Source organism: Pithys albifrons, chromosome 5 (genome assembly GCF_047495875.1).
Source record: "Pithys albifrons albifrons isolate INPA30051 chromosome 5, PitAlb_v1, whole genome shotgun sequence".
NCBI classification, from domain to species: Eukaryota; Metazoa; Chordata; class Aves; order Passeriformes; family Thamnophilidae; genus Pithys; species Pithys albifrons.
The window spans coordinates 30,289,755-30,315,009 of NC_092462.1; the positions used below are offsets into that span (position 1 = coordinate 30,289,755).

Genomic DNA, 25,255 nt, shown 5'->3' on the forward strand with positions numbered 1-25,255 from the left:
CAGCTACAGGTGTGGGATCTGCCCTTAGTCACCACGGTACTGGTGCAATAGAGCTCTTGACTAATTACAAGAGACTACTTGCACAAGCTTTTTGTAAGGTTACATGAAGTGTTGATGACAGCAACACAGACTGCCGAGTTAACTGCATATTGGAAAGACCATGCAATATCAATACTAATGATGCTATAATATCATTAAAAAATACGTAACGGTGAACATCTAAAAAAATAATTCCTACCATATTTAGAAAGCCCTGTAAGTATACACAATCATTTGAAACCAGAGGCCTCTATTATTTGGGTTTATTCCACAAGTCCCCTAACTTCATTACTTTGTACTATGGAGTACTTGTTGTCATTGTCACTTGTTTTTAAACTATCTTTAAAGCATGTGTCTTCATTTCTTCGTTAAACATTTCAGAAAGTATTCCAGGTATGCAACAGAAATCCAGCTGCACCTTCTTGCATTTTAAAAATATTCCAGAAATGTCTGTCCAGTCCTCATTGGCTATAACATGACCTGTTGGATAAGCAAGTTTAACTCTTTGGTCTAGTCAGACTTGCAACAGCTGTCAAAAAGAATTGCTACAGCTGCTCTGCAGGAATTTATTTGCTGACCACTTATTTATGCTTTTGTTGCACCTTTAAATAAAGCTGAGACAAGAATTAGGAACTACAACAACAGGTAGAAGTCATGCAATATTTAACACTGGATTAAAATGCAAGTCAAATTCCCAGCTGAGGATAAGCTGGGGGAAGGGAAAGTGAGTGGGTTTTTAGTAAGAAGGCTACTTTTCTGAAAAAGGAAGATAGGAAAATAATAAATTGGTTTTCCATTCTGTAAAATTCAGTTTTTCTTATCACTGTATCACCCTCCATGTAAAATGCAAGGCTTTAAATGAGAAATTCTCTACTTACATACCTACACATACAAAATTACACAAGGCAGCACCAAAATCATGTACAAAAAGCACTGCCAAAAATGAGATTTGGACTTCGACCTTTCTTTGTACATATCAAATGGGAACAGGAAAAATCCCCAAAATATTGGAAAGCAATTAAAAAATATTTCTGCCACCTAACACACATAAGTATTTTTATTTCTGTAGTGTAATTCTGTCCACCCATCACTTATTCAGCACTAAAAAAAAAAAAAATCCTGACAAGACAGTAACACGCTTCAGAGTAGCTATATTGCCTACCGCCAAATTAAAAATTGAATGATGCAAAGTATTACATTTTGTATGTTTGAAACAATATGGATATCAAGGTCTATTTTGATAAAAGACTATTTTTCTTAGCAGCACTGTAAAATACACATAAACACATAAATCTAACAAATGCAACAACTGATTGCTACAATGGCATTCATCTGATAGCACCAAATTAAGCTATATAATCCTTTTCAGCTGGTAACAGCATACTGCAAAGGGGTGTGGGGTATTTATAAAGCTCAAAATATGTGAAGTAAAGAATGCCTAGACCATATTAAAAAGCAGGTAGTATGTGGAAGGGCTGCTACTCTAGACTCGTATGGTTGTCACCCTGATCTTTTTTTTTCCCTCTTTTCACCTTTTTTAAAATTTATTTTTCTTTAAGGAAGGAGCAGCCTGACCTGTATTTTTATTTAACAAATACTGACTTTCTCTGATTTATTCAAATATCACTTACTATTTAAAGTCCTTGCATTTAATAGAATTTACAGTTTTGTATATGGTCAACCACATCCAGCAGAGTTTCCTGGCAGACTGATGCTCTGGCTTCAAGCCCCGCCAACAGAGAAATGCAGTGCAGCGTACCAAGAGTCAGCGACTGTCAACAGTCTGTCCTCCAGAACAGACACACAAACACACTCCCCTGTAAATACAGTGCCTGGCATCCTTGCTCCAGGGCATGGAATACCAGCAGTGTACACCAAAGCCAAAAATGGTGTGGAAGGGTGAGTGCCTCTGGGTACCAACTGAAAGTGTCCCTGCTTTGGATGAAGTCCAGCTGAAAGCTGGGGAACAACACTATTTCACTTGGCAAGAACAAGTGATGTATATTGAAGGATTGCACATCTGATTTCTTCCATTTGGCTGTGTCACTTCCAGTTTCTTAATTTAATTTTTAAGCATTCATTTTAATTAAGTCAGTTATTTTTTGTGTGTTTTAGAAAATCAGACCAAGGGATCACAATTGAAGGAATTATGACATTGGCAAAACCAGTGTTCATTATTGGTTGTCTAATTTCTTTTAGTACTCAATATATTTGGGTCAATAATGACCACAGTAGCTGCCATCCTTAAAGGACACTCCATAATTTAAGTGAGGAGAACAAAAGGTCTTCTAAACATTGACTGCATAAGAATGTGATTTGCACTTACAGGAAATGTTGCTAATACTTCACTTGAAAGTAATAACGACTTTTGATGATGAATAAGGTGGAATTTATCCCTGCTGGCAATCTGTGGTGGCAATAAGTACATTTTCCACTTCACCAGAGGCGCCAGGGATTGAACAAATGTATTAAAATTTTATATCCATTAACAGAGTAATGTGTCATGACACAGCTGAAAAGCATAGCCACTGTCTTCCAAGACTGAATTACACTACACATTACTAGAATTCACAATTCACTCCTTTCATATTATGCAATATATGGTCAGGTAATAAAGTCAGGAGAAAATATGACCTCTTAGTAAGAGCAAAAATCAAAGGGAGAAATGTTTTATGAAGAAATAGTTAGTTTGGGTCTCCTTGACTTGGGATAGAAAACTGCACTTCCTTAGTATTGTGTCCTTCTCAGATCCCCTCCCTCTTCCCAATTCCTGTTGTTACAAACTAAGGAAACAAAATTTAAAATTATCCAGAAGAGGAGAAATAAGACAGAAGAGATGCCCAACAGCAATGCTTTTCTCTTGTATTTCAGTACCTATCTATGCACAAGAACTCATGACTTTAAGCTTTAAAATCTCAATACCAATTAACTATATGTAATATTACATCAAAAGATGTACCATACAGAGTCAATGCACACCAAGTTTTTAACATAAAGCACATTGTACAGTAATTTGGTGAATTCCTGAACTTGTTTGGCCGGAAGAGAACGGGGACAACTCTCACAAATTTTGCATGAAGTTAAGAGTTTAGACAGCATCTTCGTTAAACTTATTAACATTATTGAATAGAAGGGAGAAAATGCTTGTGACAAAATGAACAGTTTCTAGAAACACCAATTCTAGGTTTTATAGGGATTTTTCTAATAGAAATTTCACCAATGAACAAAACTGTAAAACATTCACACACAACCTAAACAAAGCACAATGGCTGATCCATGAGTCTACACAAATGCATCTTATATCATTACTATACAAGCACAGCTTCATGGACAAATCAGACACCATATACTAGCACAGAACAGTACATGTGTCAAAAATCATCCTTTGGCAATGGATATTAGATGCTGTCTGTTCAAACATTTATTGAGACAGCTTGGACATTTTGCTTTTAAGTATTCTGCCTGTTCAGAAACTATTACACTAGCATAAAAATTTGCATTGTCTAGTTTTTGTCCTTATACTCAAGAATTTGTAAAGGTATGTAAATTACTCCACTGTGCACGGTTGGCTGAATAGCAACATGTTCTGCAGATAATGAAAAGTCTCCTACAGAAATAAGGGACATACTGCTATTCTGCAGATTACAGTGAGTGAGAAATGCACCAAGGAAAAATGTTAGTCCTGCAGCAGCAGTTCAGCGTAGTTCCGGTCCTCAGGTCACCTTCTGTTCCTCCAGCACCCTAAGCTAATTTCAGATCTCATTATTTCAGATCTCATTATTTTATAAGTATAACCATCAGAAAATACAAGAAATTTACTAATCATAACGCATGTTTTTTAAATACACACTTCAAATTCATAGCCAAAAGAATATTTAACAACAACCATTTGGGAAAGGAGTGGTGTCAACAAAATCAAAAACTAACTCACCACCAAGTTTTACTTTCTCCACACTTTGATTCACCACTTCCATTGTTTAATAACTAGTAATACCAACTTCAGATAAGCTCCAAAAAAGAAAGCAGCTTAAAACAGACACTCAGAGCAACAGTGCTCAAGTAAATACAGCTGTGTCACTACAGACCGGAGATATTTGGGCTAATGATCAAATCAGACAACAGCATGTTCCACACAGTCAAGAACAACACAAGGAACAAAGGGCTTATTTAAGTGGGGCAGAGTTCCCAAATGTATTTGTTAGACAAGCCATATATCCAACAAAGGAAGCACACTAAAAGGATTCTGAAGCCCTTTCTCATGATTTCTACTTCATAACGGTTCTGCCACATAATTGCTGAGTGGAAATAGCATTACTGCAATTTTTTAATTTCATTTCCTTTAAAGAAAAAGAGGTGTGCTCATTTTCATTTTGAGAACAAAGATGCAGAGCAAAAGGCACGTGAGTGCCCAACCAACACTAATTTCAAAGCCTACAAAAAAGTGTGTGACAACAAGACACTGTTTCAGGTAGTTATCCTGAAGGCATCTGTTTAATTTATTCTGCATAAAGTAAACTGATATGGCAGTTTGAGTAACACAACGCAAGTACCTTCCCAATATTTACCTCTGAGGAGCGATGCATAAGCCAAGCAACCAAAGCACAATTCACGTACTTTACCCTGCTTCTGGACACCCCTGCCCAAGGTGGCTGGCATATTTTCTGCTTTAGGATACTGCTGTAAATACATCTGTGAACAACCAGCCAACACAGCTACAAAAGAAGTACCTCTGTGTTGAGGAGAAACTACTGGGCGTGTCTGGTAAGAAACACCAGGAGATGGAAAGTGTACACTGTGAGATGTAGGCTTCATTGCAAAGAAGGGACAATTGCAATATCTCTACAAGAAAACCTGCCACCATACAAATCTCTGTATGTTTATTTTCCAGTGTGGTTGGCTGAAGTAAATCCCTTCACTGCAGTTTAAAGACTGATCTCAATTATTGGCACAGAAGTAGAAAATTGCTTATATCTTACTCAGCTAGGACTTCAGTCTAGTAAGCAATTTCTGTAAGAAGAAACCAAATCAGCACTACCTCTTTCCACATCAACCAGAAAAAAAAAGAGGCATCTTTCTGCATGGAAAGGAAAATAGAAAATCAATTGAAATCTACTTATTAAATAGAATTGTATAGTCCAAGCTATGACAATGACACAAACTGTCAATGTTTTCTGTTAAACTACTTGTCTTCCTTACTAGACACTATGATTCTTGATTTTACTCTCTATACACAATTACTTATTTCACAAATTATATATTATCACTGTCCTTAAATTCTGTTGTAATATTTGTAAAAATTGTACTGAACAGTGGTAAGACACCCTTCATAAAGGAAAAAACCCCTCAGAGTTTATTATGGAATAAACTCCTGTAATTTGCCTGTGACATTTTAACAGTCAAATTTAACTACTAAGTATTTCAAGAACTTTGTATGAGAAAGCTGGACTAAATAAGCCACAAACTCTATGAGGAATAACTGTGTTACTACAAACAGAGCCTACATATCTACTAGCAAGCTTCAAGATCCACTTACAGAATAGAGAAAATAATTGCTGCTCTGCTTATTTAACACTAGTTTTATATGCAAGTGAAGGTGTAGGAACAATTCTACTTAGAAAAGGCAAAAGTGCAGCTAAACCTCTGCAAGCCTTGGGCAGCAAATGAAACTGTAACTTAATACAGCCAAGTGAAAACACAGCAAGTAAGAAGTGCTTTTTGAACAAAGCACTGATCCTTGTGTTAAAGCATGCTGCAGGTTAGAACAGACAGGGAAGAACCCTGCTATCTACAGAGAAATAGAGAATCTGTATTTCTTCCATGGATGTTTTAATATTTAACAAACTACATGTTAATGACAGTTGCATAACCTTTCCGAATGATCCTGCATGCTTGGAATCATTAACACTGAACTGTGGAGTATATAAATGAGAAATAAATCAAAGGTTAAAACTGTTGATTTATATTCATCTCCAAGTATAAATATTTCTAATGTTATTACCATCCATTATAAAAATAAGACTCTGTATCAGAAAAGTGAAAATAAGGAGAAAAGACGTTTTAAAAACAGCTAAACCTGCTTGAAAATAACTAAATTGTCATGGTAATGCAAAAGTCATTCTGACTGGCAGTTCTAAATCACAGAATGAATCACAGATTGGTTGGCTGGGACCTCTGCAGTCCATCTAGTCCAATTCTCTGCTAAAGCAGATTCACCTGGAGCAGGTTGCACAGGATCACATCCAGGTGGGTTTGAGTATCTCCACAGAGGGAGACTCACAGCCACTCTGGGCAGCCCATTCCAGTGCTCTGTCACCCTCCAAGGAAAGAAGGTTTTCATCATATTCAGATAGAACTTCCTGTGTTTCAGTTTGCCCTCATTGCCCCTTATCCTGCCCCTGGGCACCAATGAAAAGAGCCTGGCCCCAGCCTCCAGACATGTGCCCTTAAAATACTTGTATGTATTCATAAGATCCCCTTTTCTACAATTATCTCTTCTTAAGGCTGTGCAGCCCAGCTCCCTCAGCCTTTGCTCATACGAGAGATACTCCAAACCCTTCATCATCTTCACAGCCCTCCACTGGGCCCACTCCAAGAGCTCCATGTCTCTGTTGTACTGAGGAGCCCAGAACTGCAGACCACACTCCAGACATGGCCTCACCAGAGCTGAGTAGAGGGGCAGGGTCACCTCCCTCATCCTGCTGACAATGGTCTCCCCTAATGCACCCCAGGACACCATTGGCCTCTCGGTCAGCTTGCTGGCTCAGGGACACCTTGTTGTCCACCAAGACCCCCAGGTCCTTCTCCAATAAAGCTGCTTTCCAGCAGCCTGTACTGGTCCATGGGGTTATCCTTCCCCAGGCACAGCACCCCACATTTGCCTTTGCTGAATTTTGTTAGATTTCTCTCCACCCAACTCTCCAGCCTGTCCAGGTCCTTCTGAAGGCCAGCACAGCCTCCTGGTGTATCAGCTGCACCTCCCAGCTTTGTACTATCAGCAGACCTCCTGAGGGTGCACTCTCTCCCTTCATCCAGCCACTGGCAAATAAGCTGAACAAGACTAAATAAATGTAAAGATCGTTTACTGTTTACCCTATCTGATTTTCTTATGTTAACTCATTGTACTTTAGTTCAGCATAACCAAGGGAGGAGAAAATTTGACAGTTCCTAAGCTTTTAAAGAGAGTGATGTTAAAGAAGTTACAAAAAATTTAAATTGACAATGCTTTTTTAGTTTGTGGGTGGGTTTTGCCTTTTTTCTTTTTTTTTTTTAACAATCAGAGAAATTCTTAACATGTAGCCTTTCTGACACAGCTTTAGGCAAATTTTTACTTAGTATAAAACTCTTTAAAGAATTTAACTGTTAGACAATTCTGGAGATGAAAGGCATGAAAAATCTACATACCTTGCATGTGATTCAAGCAAAAAACACAAATGAAAAAAAAATCTGTCTTTGTACTATGAAGTTTTTTCTCTTTCTCCCGTGTACTCAGACTAGACAACTACCCATTGCATTCTCATCACATAAGCCATGTGAAAGTAAGTTTAATACTTATTCTTTTAAAGAAAATATTTCTACATCATTACCTATATGGGGACAGATTTCTTGACAAATAAAAAGCAGTGAATTCTCCTGTTCCAGATGTATTTATTCCCTACACTTAAAAAACATGCTTCAGGCTTTTAGCTGCAGGACAAAGGAAAATCTTTGCAAAGGAACATCACACAAGTCTGGACGGGGCTGCAGCAAAGCAAAAGCAGCCCCCTCTGCTGCTCAGAGAAGGAGAAAAACATTAACATACACTTATAAACCACCCCCCATGTACACACAGTATTGCAACCTTCTCTCAACTGCATGTACTGCGTGCACACAAAACAAAAATCTATTTCAAGGAACAGCAGTTCTGTAATTATCCTTAATTTCCCCCTATCCCTACAAAGACTTTAGTCTATTAATAATGCTGACAACAACCGCAGACTTTTACACGGAAGTCCCTTTTCACTTCACACATGCACAAACTGCTGAGTGCAATCTTAGGTCTTCTCAGTTTAAAAAATTAGTGCTATCATTCCACACAAATCCAAAACTCACTGAAAAACAAATCCTTTATACCCTTGTGGCTCTACATACTAGCTTAGACCAAGCACCTTGCAGTAAAAAATTCTGTCCCAATCTGTCCTATTTATGAGCCCAAAGCTATGTATGTGAGTGTGGCTTTACATTTGTTTCAGAACTTGAGAGATGGGTATTTAAGCTCCCAGGGACAGGCTTTTCTGTAGCACATCCTCTTCCAGCTCCACCAAAATCAACCCAGCTTATCTGTTGTCTTTGCTCCCTCCATTCTGCAGGGTCCATAAACAGTCAAGAAAAGGCACTCTTGGAACAGGACCATTATTTCCACATGTGCTCCCATGGATTTACACATAGTGTGATAGAATCAGAAGATGCTGCAATCAAAGTACGCTGGCTTCACAAGAGAATCAAGCTGCTTCTCAGCCTTTACCACTGTTACATGTAAAGTAGGTTATATAAAGTATCTTTCTGATTCCTTGAAAGCTACAGTAACAAACAAAACAATGACCATCACAGCCCACAGTCCTGCGACAAGCAAACCTGCGTCTGAATTACACTAATTGATGAAGTTATTGGAGGGTTCTGCATGCAGAACGCTTGACTCCTTATCAGAAATCACTATCACAAGCCAAATAGTTAACACAGAAATAACATTTCACGTACATATACCCTAATTTGCTAAGTTTTATGGCAGCCTCAACTAAAGAATAGGAAATAAATGTTTAAGCAAGAGGGGGTTGTTGCAAAGACTGTTGTTGAACAGTGCCTCTTGTCCGGAAGGATTCAGTACCTCCTACAAATGGGTTCAAACACCCTGTCACACATCCCTCGAAACAAGCAGAAGTGACAAATGTGTTTCTGGAAACCCCAAACAAGAACAAAGGCTGCACATCCATCAACAATCTTCCTGCTCCTCCCGCTCACTTGGATTTTAAGATTCAGGTCCTTATACAACACATTTCACACCTGCTAGTCTGATATTAAGTAGCTGTTTTGCCTAACCATGGAAATCTCTGACAATATTTGCTGAAAATGATGCAGCTAACGCTTCTCAGGAATTCATGGGTTTAATTCTTTTAACTTTTTTTAGTGGTTATTTCCTAACTGAGATGGTTTCAACATTAGACACATTTAACATTAAAAGACTTATGTAATGTTGAATTTTGGATAAAGAAAAATTAATAGAACAAAGTTAAATTCATGGGAGCTTGGGTATAAGTGATCATGACTTTTTTCCCTTTTCCACAAAGTACATCAAACACAAAGCAAAGGCTGAATGAACCTGTAAATTATTTAACTGTTTAAAAAAATTTCTAAGATAATCAAAAAAAGACAATACTCCTCTAAGTAAGAAAAATTTGCAGCTGATCTTGGTGGGAACTGAAAGCCTCAATTAAAAACACAATATTTAAGTATATTGAAGTCATTAATATTCAAAAACTACAAAACTGGGACTTACAGGAATAGTTAAGCATACAAAAACTACAACTATTTAAAGACTACATACATTATGATCAAAAACACTTTTAAGAAAAAGAACAATCAACATATACCAAAAATCTCACATAAACCTAACCATTTATGTAAAAAAATCTTAGAAAAGTAAACAATAGTACAACCTGGATAACACTAGGTTGAAACCCAGCTCTCAGTCCAAGAGAAAATAATGCAATGGTTGACAAAAAACAGGATTAACAGCATTGATGACTTTTTTTCACAAAATCACCTATGTCATAAATACAAATTTTGACACGTATAAAACATTGCTGGCATGCTGTATCTGCTAATACCACAATTTCAGGAGTATGAATACCAGTAGACAAGCAATGTAAATCTAAAATAAACAAGAATGTTAATTTACATTAACAATTTCACAGTGACAGCAACTAGCAATAATCCATTCTTGTCCTTGCATTGCAACAGATTCTCACATGTACAGAGGAATAAAAGCATTTAGGTTGTTATGAAATACAGAAAACACTGTGTTTTGCTTATGTCGTGGTCAATTGCTACCCAATAGAATCAATTAATGCAAGTCCTCAAAGAGCACTGGAAATGGATGCCACAAATATGATGCCATCAGTGAAGAATCAGCATCAAGAACATGTCTTTGTAAGACTCCTGTACATGTTTATTTTGCCCTCTTGCGGTATTTAGTATTTTTAAAACAGATAGAACAACATTTGATAAGATACAGATCAACTGGAGCAAAAATTAACAAACAATAAAGGATCTGAGAAATGTCTGGTCACTTTAATACAACCAAGTATCAATTCTGATCTGTATATACAAAGGACACAAGCCAACCTTACAGAACAGAAAACTCTGAAAAAGGCTTGCATCATGTTAGACAAATCAGTCAAACATGAAACCCCAATGCATGGAATAATCTGGTATATAAATGAGTACATATATTGCATAAACAAATTTTAACTGTTGGCACAGTTGCCACTGAGTTATAATCTCAGTTCCGATATAGGATCATTTAGGCTGGAAAAGACCTCTAACATCCTTGAGTCCAACCAGTAACCTAACGCTACCAAGTCCAACACTAAACCATGTCCCTGAGTGTTACATATACATGAATACTGCCAGGGATAGCAGCTCAATCACTTCCCTGGGGAGTCAGGTCCAGTGTTTGACAACCCTTTCCCTGAAGAAATGTTTACTAATATCCAATCTAAATACCGCTCCTGGTGCAACTTGAGGCCATTTCCTCTTGTCCTGTCACTTGTTACCCGACAGAAGAGACCAACCTGCACCAGACTACTGTCTCCTTTCAGGAACTTGTAGAGAGCAATAAGGTCCCCCTTTCTCCAGACTAAACAACCCCAGCTCCCTCAGCCACTCCTCATAAGACCCTTCACCAGCTCCACTGCCCTTCTCTGGACACACTCCAGCACCTCAATGTCTTTCTTGTAGTGAGTGACCCAAAACTGGACACAGCATTCAGGGTGCAGCCTCACCAGGGCTGAGTACAGGGGCACAATCCCTGCCCTGGTCCTGCTGGCCACACTATTGCTGATATAAGCCAAAATGCCACTGGACTTCTCGGCCACCTGGGCACACTGCAGGCTCATGTTCAGCCACTGGAACACAGCACTCCAGGTCCTTTTTCACTGGGCAGCTTTCCAACCACTCTGACCCTAGCCCATGGCACTGTATGTGGCTGATGGAAGTCAAGAGCAGGATCTACCACCTGGCCTTGTTGAATCTCATACAACTGGCCTTGGACCACAGATCCAGCCTGTCCAGAGCCCTCTGTGGAGCCTTCCTGCCCTCCAGCAGATCACCACTCCTTCCCAACTTGGTGTCATCTGCAAACTGACTCAGGGTATACTTGATCCCCTCATCCAGACTGTTGATCAAGATATATAGATATGTACAATTCAAGACATATGTTCCCAAGTCAGAGAGAGTGTCCAGGGAAGTATTGTAACAGGAACAAAAAACAGAAAAATATGCCAAATGGACACAATGTCCTTATTATTTACATTTAAGAGACCTTTCAGTGAAGAACTTGATTGCTCTACCTATGTGGAAAAACCCCCACATTTGTTAAACAGCTAACAAAAACATATTGCTGCAGATTCCAGAATCAAATGTTCATCCTGTTCAGGTGCATCTTCAGTTCTGATTATCCATCTCTATATGTTTATACTCAACCTGTTAACTTACATTAACTGTCTTTTCTTGTTATTTTGTTTTGGTTTACACCAGATTTTAATTATTAAGTAAAATTTAAGAATTTGAGGGAGGGTTGTATTTTGCATGGTGAAAGGAGGCCAGGTGTTCTATTACCAATTTCCAATTCAAAAAGGAAATTAGTACATAGGCTTAGGAACAACATTCTTCCAGAAGCACACTGGCCTGCTCCTCTTTCTTACTAGTCAATCTCACTGCTTTCATTATTCTTGCTGTTTTAGCTGCTGCTGAGTTAATGAAATTCCTCCTTCCCAAAGAATTTGGTAAATAGAGTGAACTACTAACACACACTGCCGCCAATACTCCAAAACCTTTTATTTTTTTTTAATGTCAAATGTTAGGTCGTAGCAGAAATAAAAATATGAATGTTAATTTACAGATTCTTATTGCAAATCACAAGTCCTCAACAATCAGCACACAATTTACAAACTCCTCACAAGCATGATACCCTAAGACCTTATGTAACTTAATGACTGGCTAACACACTTTTTTTAACCTGTATTTTTCAATGAACTCACTAGAACCTGCCCAGAAGGAAAATACTTCTGTTTCTGGGTTTTCCAACCTATTTTTTCATTACAATTTTTTTATCTAAATTAACCAGATCTTCTCAGAAAATCTACAATATGTACAATTTCTTACCTTTCTTCTTGCCTGCTTGAAGAAGGAAAATATCATAAATCATGCTGGGAGATCTTAGGTAAAAATATTTATAAAGAAACATCTTGGTCTTTTGAACATAGTTATCAAGAGTTCTATTCCTTAAAATGCATAGGGGTATTTGCTCATGTCAAATGCATGCAAATAATTTGATAATTAGCAGTTAAAACAGCATTTTTTGGACTGTATAAATTCTTCATTGCAAGCTCTTTAGGAAGTAAAATCTTTGTATCATTATAAAACTTTAGTTTATGTCAAATATGCTTTTATTTCCAAAATCTGGAGTTAATGAGGATTAAGAAGACAAAAAAAAATGAAGCTTCTCACCTTTGTCTTCATGTAGAATGGCGATGACTGGTGAATGGGCAAGTCCATGAGGCTATTGGAATTTGTGACACTGTTACTGTTGGCATGTTCATCTTCTCTGCTGCTGTCATCAGACTGATCAAAATCATCACTCTCCTGGTCCATTTCCTCTTCCTCTTCCACCTCCTCCTCTTGATCACCAGCATGTTCATCATCATCTTCCTCTTGATTACAAGTGGATTCTTCATCCACTGTAGTAAGTCTATTATTATTTTCCTCCAGCTGTTCCTGCCGAGACTCATGCCTGTCATCAAATCCAGGTTCTTCTCCTCCTATCTCCCCATTCCTCCCAATGTGCTGCTCCTCTTGTTGTCGTCTTTGCTGCTGCTCCTCCTCTTCTACGACCCGATTCATCTGCTCCTCATCCACTTGGCTTGAGGAAGCATTACCTCGAAGAGATCCACCAGTTCGTCGCCTCTTGCTGCCCACAGAGAGCAGTTCCTGATTCATTTCCAAAAGCCAGCTTGCTACTTCTTGGACCTTGGCTAGGCTATCTGAAGATGCAAATGCTTTCACATTCTAAAGAGATAAAGAAAAAGAGGCAAATTACAAAAGTTACATTTTTTTAATTAGATAAAGCAGTAAAAACTTATTTCCTTGTATTACTCCTGACAACTTCAAATTCCAGGAAAGGAGGATTAATTTCTACCTGACATACAACTAGAAAAACCCAAACAAACTGCAGGCAACTTTCTAGAAAGAGAATTATTTCTTCTCTTAAACAGTTTGATCATGGCCTCTGTAAGCAGCAGATGCTGCAAAATTCAGAGGAACTACTTGCCCTTTTAGAGAATCCATAAGAACCATTAACATTCATGTTAACAGAAGATCCAAGTATGTGATACTACTTCCTAATTGGACACAGATAATTTCAAATGGCATTTATTTTCCTTCCCATGTGATTACAGACTTTATATATTATCCACAAACGAACTGCTTTTGGTCTTATGCATTAAGAGCAGGCGCAGTTTCAGGTGTAATTGAAAGTTTCATTTGTTGTCACTCTAATTTTCTTTTAGATAAATATAAAAGAGAACTCCCCTTAAAGAATAAAGCCTTACGACCACCAAGTCTTAAGCTGGTCACAGAGATGCCCAGTGGCCAAAAGCAGACACCACTAGGCAGAAAACCCCAACTTTGCTTCATGACATTTGTAAAAACATTCACCTTATTGCTAAGTAGGGAAGAAAGTACCAGAAACTATAGCTCTGCAGTAATGTTCAGTGTGTTGTACTAGAAAAGCCACAAAAGACATTTACAGATGATTTTCAAGTCTTGCCCTGAGGAGGATTTGTAGACGGAATTCTGTAGCTCTCTGCACCCCCCTCCTCAGGGAAACACCACTTCCATCCCAAAGACATGGCTCTCAAGTTCCCAAGTATCTACCCAGATGATGATTCCCTCAAATAAAACCTTGTAAGGTCAAAAGCTGAAATATTGTATCTAAAGAAAGCATCCTTTAGTGATTAGCTCCAAGCTGTGAATGAGAAGCTAACGCTAAGAGATTAATTAAGCTCCATACATGCAAAGGAATGTGCTGACTCTTGCTTTTACCAGTGGAAAAACTGCATTAGGACGCTTGGGTGCACATGACCCAAACCAGAAGCTCATGTCTCTATTCTTATGTTCAAGGGGCACCTAAAGGAAATGTGTTTAATTTTCTATATGCAGTAAGTAGCCCTTGTGAAAGATGCCACAAAGAGTGTGCTCAAAGAGAAATGTTTTCACTTAAGTTTCTTCCCCAAAGCCCAGAAACCTTAGCATATTGTAGTGATGCTTATAACAACATTTCATCAAATGTCAAATTCAGTTGCATGTATAATCTGATGTTAATACAACCTATTTATCAGGCTTGCTACGTAGTTTGTGCATTATGAGCAAGACAACACACAATCTTCTTTCCTCATGAAAAGACTTGGAAACTTTGAAGCATTAAATAATGTAAAAATCAGTAATTAAAAAGTAAAAAAAGAGACTGAACAAGAGGTTTACTTCTTGTAATTTTAGCTTCCACCACAACTGGTTCTCTAAGTAGCCACGAGTGAAGCTTAAAAGTTTTAATTGCATTAACATAAAAGGTCAGCATTGAAATATCTAAGTAAGCAAATGTAAGAATCTGCTAAATGCTTAAGTGACAAAAATATCACTGTTTTTACTGCTTTTATACCCAAATAAAATTCCAGCCAATTAAAACAATGAACATACACTAGTACTATTATACATTTTTAATTATTCCTACATTTTTGAGAGACCATGAATTCATTAAATTAGCTTCAGTCATAAGTGGTTTCTGTTTACTCTGCATTTGCATGAATTAAATCAACTTGGGTTTTCAAGGAACCTGTAAAATACATTAAGAAAATTTAATTACAAGCAGTGCTTCATCAGAAATCATCAGTATGCAGAGGTGATGCATTTGCTAAAGAACAGATGGATGTACATTATCTGAGAGATTTGAAACATTAAAGCTGCCTTCTGTCATGTAAATGCTTTCAAAATTAACTACTGTCAGCTAATACACGAGATACAATCATTCCCATATATAAAGTAGATCAGGAACAAGACAGGATTATTATTTTGCAGAAAGAAGTGTATTTACAAATTAACATCCAGAGAACTGAAATGCTGTGCTTCCAGTTGTCTCCTTCATTTATATGGTCAGAGACCAAAATGACTCACACCAGCCAAACCCCAGCAGATCCACTGCGGTTTGTCCTACTCGCCTCAGACCGCTGAGAAGCTTTTTTAGGCAGACACCAAAACATTCCAATGCCCTGGCAAGGCTTTGCATAAACATGCAAAACTCATTAAACTTGGTCAATGAATCTAACTTGGCAATTCCCAGGTAAGTTTCTTAACACTTGCAGCCAGTTGTATGGGAAAGCAAAATGCAAGGAATCCCTAAGGAAAACAAACTGAAGTCTCAAGACTGATCAAACTGTAAACTCAGGATTTGATGAATGTGCCCCCCACCCACACTGAATATTAAATGCTGTTTAAGCAGAATTCTTCATCATTATCCAGTAAACTTTCACAGAAGGTAATTGTAAAAATAAACACAGTTACTTAAAACCACTGGCAAGAAATGCCAAGCAACCTTTGAAAACCACAGGGAAAACTCCTCAGGGTTATCTGCCACAATAGGTGGCATTCTGACTTTACTTCTTGCTTTATTGCTGAACTATCTCTATCCTGCTAATACAGACACAAAAGTCATTAAATATTTTCAACCTATAAAACCACATAGCTATGGGAATATCTGGAAATTTCCATCAGTACTGCTGATTTTATTATTCCTTTTTTATCACCTGGAACTGTAAAGAAAAAAATAGGAAATGAGGTGGCTGCAGACAGGTGGGGGTTGAGAGGTGGCACAGGGTTTTTTTAACAAAATATAACAGATCTTGAAAAGTTTTAAAGAATTAACCTTGAAACTAGTGAGTTAGACTGACTTGGATACTAACCTAAGTCATGTTAGTACTGTGTAGGACAGCAATTAGTGAAAAGACAGAATAGTTACAGTCACAACATGGTTTATGGGCGGTGGACACTGCTAGAACAAATCTTGTGAGATGACAGGTTTGGTGGACAAAGACAACTGGACTAACACAAGAACTTCTCTAGGTATTTGATTAAATCCTAATATATTAATATAGCTCACCTTTTTACCAGGTTATTTAACTGAGTAATACTGAATTGAGGTAAATAGCAAAAAAGGAACATCCCACCCAAACTAAGATCTCCTGTGATTTCATTTCAGCATCCCAATCCACCTTCTGAAAAAACCCACATATAAGGTCCTGTAAGAACACTATGCCCAAGACTGGCGCATTGGTAATTTAAAGCTAGGTGCTCATGAGCAAGCAAAATGTTGAGTAGAGCAAGACTGAAAGACAGCTTTAAAAACTTTCAATAACTTTTCTTCAAAATAAAACACATCATTAACAATGCATGTCATTCTGCAAGCACACATGCTTTTTCTAAGAACGATAGACTATTTCTTCCAAACACATATACCCCTCAAAATTGCCTGTCAACTCCATTTTTCATGGCTCTAAGTTCTGGAACAAAATAGCAGCTAAAAAGATTCCCTGCTCCTGCTTCACCATTAACCTCCCAGCAAAGCTCCAGCAATGCTTTGTAGAGCAGCACGTGGAACTTTTCTGTTGCATGAGAAATTATCCTGCTCCTTTTTCACTACCTCAAGACACTTCAACAATCAATTCATGTTTATTCAGTGCAAAGTGGTCAGAGCAACCAACTCTAAAAGAAAGTGCTCCTCTAATTACTTACTTATGTCAAACATAAATGTGACAGTGCACAAAAGTGCACAAGAAAAAGAGATTTAAATTTAAAAAATACCACGGTTGAAGTTTCCTGTGTAAATTTAATTAAGTCCAGCTGTGTCTAATCTCATTTTGTGGCCACTTTGAATTATCCCCCTTCCTACTGAAATCCAGCCCCAACTTTGCATCTGCCTTCTGCAGCTTTTCACCAAGTCCTGGTTGTCCCACACCAGGTCAGCTGTTTCTGGGTCAGAAGCACCTGCTGGGGGTGCCTCCCTGTGACGGTGTGAGCAGAAGAAGGGCTGAGCTGGCCCTGCAGCCCCATGACAAGCCCTGCCAGAGCACACAGGCTGCAGCCACATGGCCATGGAGCCCCTGGCACTCAGGGAATGCCTGCCTGGTAACCTGCCCACACCACAGCCCTGGAGCCCTGACTGGCTGCAGCACCTCACTTTGGCAAAAGGGACAGGGAGTGGTCAGGGCACCAAAGGTCCCACGTGGGGGGAGTGGCCACAGTGACCAGAGCAGGTGAGGAGGCAGCGTGAGGTGTCCATGGGGAGCCCTGGCCTGTTCTCCTCCAAGCTGTCAGCATGTGACCTTGAGTGGTAACTGTGCTCTCTCTCTCCTCTGCTTTTCTCTTTATTCTTTCTTCTCTTTATCTCTCTTCCCTTACTCTTTTCCTCCTCTTGTGGGTAACACTTATTTTCTGTAAGTTATGGGTACCTCAGGCATGGAGATTGTGTTTGCAGAGTGTAACAGAAGTTCCTCAGTATAGCAATGCTTGCTAAACCTGGTGATTTGTTATAACACTTTTGTGAAGGTGGATGTTTATCTCCATAAACCCCTCTACTGCCAAAACACCTATTTTCTCACCAAATGAAATTTCTTAGAGAAAAATGTATATGTATTCTCTGAACATTAACTCAAGGTACCAAAGAACCAATGGCTTTACAAGAGTTCACGTGAATGAAATCCCTTGGAGCCTGAAATGACAGTGTAACACCTGGCAGAGGCTGGGCTTGGGGACCAGGGTGTAACACTGCTGTCCTGACCTCTCCTCCCACATATGTTTTTGAACAAAGACACTTGCAGCTTTCCCACCACACACACTCTACTGTAGGATGTCTCTCCCTCCTGTTCACCTGCTTCTGTCAATCCCACAATCTTATTTCAACAGACCTTACCCCTTCTCTCCCTATTTCATTATCCAAACTCACTTTTTCCTCCCAGGTCTGTCTCTGAACACCGCTCCTTCTCTAATCCCAGACCTCAGTCTCCCAAACCCCTGTAGCCTGCAGTGCTACTTTACAGGCTCAGACACTGTGCTCTATACTGATCCATTCCCCATAGAAAATTAATAGATTTAGAAGAGACACAATAGCTGGTGATACATGGATAGTGAGGGCATGACAGAGTAATGTCCCTTGCTAACAGTTATGGGGACAAACACACAGAAGCCACTAAAAAGAAAACTTTGTTTTAACTCTGAGCACAAAAGACAAAGGGGTATGGAGGACCTGTCACATAATCCTACCTCTTCTGGCACATGTACATTAAGTATTTACTACAGGATAAAATATAAAATAGCACACAAAACCCACTAGAGAATGAGAATACAAAAAGCAGTTTAGAAAGTAAATGCTAGAATTTACATATATTTAGCAGTACTTAAGATAAGTGGCAAGATAAGGAAGTATCAGAGGTAGAAAAGAGATCAATAGACCTTTCATGATCAAGAGTTTAGAAGAAACAGTCTGAGGAACAAGGGGTCACATACTTATTCTTTAGAGTATGGTAAAATACGTATGATCATGTCTAATTACTTGACACAGATCAAGATGTTTTTATATCACTAAGAAACAAGAGTCCCACATTCAGATTCTTCTGACCTTCAGCCACATTCAGACACAGATTTCCATCTGCAGCTGTCCAAATCCTCTTCAAAACTCAACTGCTAAATCAAAGATAAGATTCTCTGTTTAAAAGGGGTTTGTCCTGTTTATGTAAAAGAATAAATTCTGTCATCTTATGGACCTATCATCTCTACTCTTGATTTTTTCTATAGAGTTTCCACACAATCTCTATTTGTGCACATTTAATATCATCACAGAGCATTAACTTTTCATTTCAATTCTTTATTCAGAGAAAAATAACACTGTATTGCGTGAGTATGCAGCTGAACAAAACTCTTCTCAGCCATCACTGTAAAAGCCCAACCCCTTTGAAACAGGTTCACTTAAACCTCACAGATGGGGCCTGTGGGTAGGGTGGGAGAAGCTGCACGTGGTGCAATGCACTACCTTACTGTGCACACGTAGGGCGTATACAGACTCATCCCACTCCGGGAGCAACAACCACCTGCAACGTTCAGGCACACACAGACACAGAACCTGCATGTGCTGCACCTCAGATGGACCCAACAGAGTCTCTTGGCAATAGCAAGAGTAGCATCCAGTCTCAATGCTTTATGCCAAAGGGGTTTTCTTCTGGTTTTGTGCATTCTCAAAACAAGGACTGCTATGGCTAAAAGAGAGGATAATCTGAGTTGAAGTTATGGCAGTTTTTAATGCTCTAGCACAAAGAATCATGCTATAAAATGTATTATTAGAGCCCTGATGTCCAAATTAAAGCAATCAACACATAACATGAAGATAGGAAACCAGGGATTTTTGTACTGTAAACACCTGTCCATAAGTAATTAATTACCTTAATTCTTGTATTTAAAGTGTTTCAAAACATGCCTGTATTTTCCGTGTTTCTAAGGGAGAAAAATATCATAGCAAATAATCAGTGAATAGTATCTCACAGAAGTTACGTTTTTACCTTAAAATTTGACGCATAAGAAAATGTGAATTACTGTGAGATGTTGTGGCAAGGATGGAGCACAGCTAAGAGGGAAATGTGAAAGTGACCCATGAGGAAATAGTTCAAAGCCTCCATCACACAGCAGTAAGAAAATTGTATTAAAAAAACCCTAAAATATTAAGTCCTTTTCCTCAAAGCCATATCCCAACTGACAAATTATTAACACACCAGTACAGTGTTATTGTAGAAGTGGGGAGCTCAGGTCTATGTATCAAGAATGCTATTCATACCTCTCAGCTACCTGAAAGTAAAGACTAACAGCAAAAGTACAAAAATTACTCCTGATTTGTCATTCTGTGTTATGTTTTCATCAAGTGAATGGATATAATTTAGAATAAGATCATTTATATTCCCCGAAAGATATCATGGGAGGTAACAATCCACAGTAGAAGGAGATCAGTATTATGACAGATCTTACTGTGCTCATATAAATAATTATGTTATTTTAGTATTTATATTAATAACTGTTATACAGAAGACGGCTGGTTTGTCTTTTCACTAACAATTCTTTAAAGATAAAGAATTAAGCTGTAAAATGTGACAAGTTAACTATCGTGTGAAACTAATGAAAGGCGTCTCTGGCCTTTTCCTCAGAAAAGGGAAAGCAGAAAAAAAGCTTTGAGTTATTTAAAGAGTGCCAAGTTTTCCAGCAACTACTGAAAATAAAACGGGCAAGTCCTCCTTATAACCCTGCATGCTTCACTTAATATCAAGCAGTGTCTGTTTTCTCATTGAAAGGACCTCTGCGGTACAAAAGTATTTCAATTTTCAATTACACTATCTTTACCTTTCCACTTTGACAACTGTAGCAGTACTTGGCTTCTTATATCAAAATTTTTACTACTTCAAATAAAAATTTCTTACCTTGCATAATTAATTATTCCTGCTTTTCTCCCCCCATGAATTAGATTACTACATGAAGCCTATATTACTGCTGCTAGTGATAGAGTGCAAGCATTCTGGTTTGCTCCATTTAGAACACCACGTTTCTGTCTGTTAATATTTCAGTCTCACGTAAACTATGCCTTCTGTGCATACTAACAAGGGAGGAGTTTCTTGCAAGAAGCAAACATTAGATCATACTTCTAGCAACACCAACAGAGCATCTTTAGCTACATTATTTGAAAAGCACACGGGCTGAAAAATTCTCCATTTAGAAAACTAGACAGGGCACTTTATTATACCCTCTTCAAATTTAAAGATGCTGCTGCATGACTACTTAGCAAAGGCCAGAACTGTACAAACAGAATCATCCAGCTCTTCAGGATAGATACACATGTAATACAGAACTTCTCTGCAAAAAAAAATCACAAATCCTCTTACATTGCAAAAGGAGACAAAATACTCCCTAAAATTTAACAGGTTTGGATAATTTGGGGTTTGAATTCACCCTTCTTTTCAAACAGTAAGTAAACAAAGTTTGTGGGTCTGTGGAAGTTGTGAGAGCTTTCCAAGCTGGCCTGAAATCTCCAGAGCCCTAGGCATTGTGTTCTACTTTCTACAAGTGTCTGTCTGTCCCCAGACCACACCACATCTTCCCCATAACAGAAGTCCTGGGGAGCAGTTTTACAGCATCATCAACAGTACCAGACCTCCCCCGCTGCCCAAACCAGCAACTGCTTAGCATGGTTTTATGCAGGGCAAGACCTTTCATCCATAAGAAACGAGTCTAAGGAGAAATCAGACTTTCTACTAGTGAACCTCAGTTAAGCCATGCTGGAGTGTTACTGAGTTGCAGAAAACTCTCCTCAGTTACCAGACATTGAGTTATAGGTACCGGAAATTTCAACTATGAAGTCCAGAACAATCATTCAGTAACATTTATTTTAAGTAAACAGGAAATGTGATTACCGAAACAACTCCTCTCTTACCAACTACCTAGGGAAACAAGGATTTTATCTAATAGACAGGAAGTAAGATCCAATCACTAAATGCTGAAATGAGAAAAATCCAAATGGAATTAACTATGAGGATAATTACTCACTCTAATAGCTTACTAGGAAGATAGTAAATTGATTACTGCTTGCAGTCTTAAATTCGAAATACACTCCACCTTAGTGTAACACACACATTGAACAACTGCAAAACATGCAGCACAAGTGCAGCTGCCAGAGCATGGGTAGCTGATTGCCTCTCCCTGGGAATATACACAAACAAGAGCTGTTGTCACCTCCTCTCTGCTCCCACAGCAGCACAGAGGCAAAGAGTATTGCCAAACTGCTGATTAAAACCTGTCTAGTTTCAGTGCAAACTTATTTCACAACTTCCAGGCTGAGCACACAGGCTAACACTGTATGGCCAAAACAGTCTTAATATAAACTTTTGTTCAGCATCCACAGCCTTGGTGAATGTGGCCCCAGGGCTGGGATGCAATGGGAAAACCTACAGGCCTCAGTAGCAGGGTATGCTGAACCACCTGACACATCACGCAGTCTGTTGTCCAGCCTGGTGCTGCTTTGTGAAGCTGCATCATCAGAGCAATGCACGAATAACTGCCAAGCAGAGCTGCTCATTATTAATGCAAACTATTCTGAAGGCAAAAGAGCATTTGGCAGCAGGAACACTGCCATGAAGATGTTTGTCTGAAAACCTCAAAGGGATTTCTTAAGTGCCCAACTGACTTCTCTGTCTTGGTTTCTTTCCTGTCCATTAATCATAAAAGTAATTTTGGGTACGTTTCCCGAAATTAAGGGGTTTACTGATATTGAACTGCAATTTTACCAGATGGCTGGTGTCAGCTTCTGGCAAAATGGTAGCATGATTTCTTGGACTAAAACTACAACTCAAATGCTGCTGAAGTGCAGCACAAACAGGCAGACACACAGAAGAGCAGATACATCCCCCTCCTCTCCAAAAAAGTCAACTTGGAACACACAGCAGGAAAGATGGATCAAAAAAGGTCATGTTTAACTGAAGTAGGGGAATAGACCTTGAGCACAAATACCAGCTAAATTTAGTTGAATTTAAATTTAATTTAGTTATGTTGAAATTGAAGGAAAGGCTGGGAATTAACACCAAGTACTAAATTGTCCCCTACCTTAGATCAGTTTGACATAAGAGTTCTCTAATTTGGAATGACAATACACAAACAGAAGGAAACACAAATACCCTTCACATGGAAAAGCATTCTAGTGGCTAAACATGACAGCAGGACTGAAGGTGACGAAAGTGAGACTCAAAATCTGTGACTACTATTTAAGAACATTTTCATTTGAATTACTAAAACCAGTTTAAAGTAAATGTCCCCTTTCCCAGCAGCTCTTACACTACCTCCAATCAGCAAGAACTACCTTTATTCCCAAGAAGCTTCAAGGAACAGAACAGTCTTTTCAAGCCTCGTTATGACTAATGAAGAAAAAGAGAAGCAATGGAGGTTATGCTATAAAAATTCCTGTCTCACTATTCTGTTCAGTTGCAGGCTTCTGCATCAGACTAAGGACCTAAAAATAATTATGAGGTTATTGTAAAAATAAAGAATATCCTACCAAGATTAAATAACCATCTCTTAATTCAGACACTACACTTCTTTTTAACTTTTTTAAAATTCTCAGACTTTCTATATTATTCCAAACATACAAGGAAATGACAGACAAGAGTAAAAGAACAGATTCCCTAAGTCTTTCCAACCTATCAACAGTAATTTTTACCTCAAGATGCACAGTGGACAATGCTTATTCCAGGCTACTGCCCCAAATTTTTATTTTAATTTCCTGTTTTCAGTTGCCTATCCTTTAAAAAAAGTCTGAAAGGATATCCTGGGTCCATCGGGAAGCCTATTTGTCAGCAAGTCGAGGGAGGTGATCCTGCCCTTCTATGCAGCCCTGGTGAGGGCACATATGGAGTGCTGTGGCCAGTTCTGGGCTGCTCAGCACAAGAGAGACATGGAGCTCCTGGAGTGCATCCAGTGGAGGAAAACAAAGATGATTAAGGGACTGGAGCATCCCTCTTACAAGGAAAGGCTGAGGGAGCTGGGCCTGCTCAGCCTTGAGAAGAGATAACTGAGATGATCACGCAAGGCACATTGTTGGGTTGGTTGTTTTATAACACAGAAAAACTGTTTTTAAAAAAGCCTTGTAAAATAACTGATTTAATCAAAATTTTGAGGCCATTAATCAGCTAATTCAGAATACTGTTTTATCACTACTATGTAAAAGGGATGTAGAACAGTCCAGCTGCAAACAATTGCATTTCATTCCAACTGTTTCTACTGAGAGAATGCCAAATTGGAGGACTCTCTGAGTAATATATTGGCTGTTGGTAGCAACAGCACCATCAAAGCCAGGCCATTTGTGTTTGTTCTTACTGGCTGATTAGGATATGTCCTAGGACAGCTTGAAACCTGCAAAATGAACCTTAGAGTAACCATTCTCACTGCAGCAGCCCACAAAGGCTTTCAGTAACTGGAAGGCGCTCTCACTAAATAGCTCAACTTCTCAAAAGGTCCAGTTCTCCACTGTGGAAGAGAGAATATAGTGCAAACCATGCAGGCAATGTGAAGTCCAAGACATCCCTCATAGCCTTCAAGTCTGTGTCTGTCTTAACTGTTTTTTATAATCAATGTCTCCAAGTATCTGAAGAGCATGTGTCAAGAGGAAGGAGCCAGGCTCTTTTCAGTGGTACCAGGCAATAGGACAGGGGCAAAAGGCAGAAACTGATGTACAGAAGTTCCATCTGAAGAACTTCTTTACTGTGCGAGTGTCCATGCACTGGAACAGACTGGCCAGAGAAAGTGTGGAGTCTCCTTCGCTGGAGATATTCAAGAACAGTCTGGACACAATGCTGTGCAATGTGCTCTATGATGACCCTGCTTCAGCAGGGAAGTTGGGCCAGATGACCGTTTTGGTCCCTTCTGACCTGACCCATTCTGTGATTTAGCTGTCATGTAGTGCTAATTGCTAGGGGGAAAAAAAAAACCCGGTAAGTTTGTCAGTACTGGTGAAGGAGATGGGAGTAAAAGGCTGTAATATAATACAGACAAAGACATTTCTTGTTTGTGTTTAGTTCAACAGTTATAAACTGAATTTGAGATAAGAAAAGGTAGCTGGGGTCAGATTGAGGCAGCAAACAACCCAAGATATTAACATCGGTGTATTTTACCATTTTGGCAGGGGAAACTACAGCTCAACCTTATTCTCGTGAGGTTGTCCTAAAAGAACAAGAAGTGATAAATATTTTATGAAGAATGCCTATCTGTCTGCAGTCCCAATTCATATCTTACAAAATGTTCAGCTGTGCACATTCAATTAGATTTGTGCAGTATCCAC

The 25,255-nt window shown here is 38.7% G+C and overlaps 1 protein-coding gene across 4 annotated transcripts in view; it reads right to left on the reverse strand.

Annotated features, from left to right (window-relative positions):
- Positions 1-25,255, reverse strand: part of FBXW7 (F-box and WD repeat domain containing 7) — a 173,593-nt gene that overhangs the window by 86,208 nt on the left and 62,130 nt on the right. For all 4 annotated transcript variants that reach the window (XR_011697900.1, XM_071556097.1, XM_071556100.1 and 1 more), the window contains exon 2: positions 12,802-13,359. Coding sequence is in view for 3 of the 4 variants with exons in the window: in XM_071556097.1 (XP_071412198.1) it covers positions 12,802-13,290 (489 nt within the window). In the remaining variant the exon portion in view is untranslated. The remainder of the gene's footprint in view (positions 1-12,801; positions 13,360-25,255) is intronic.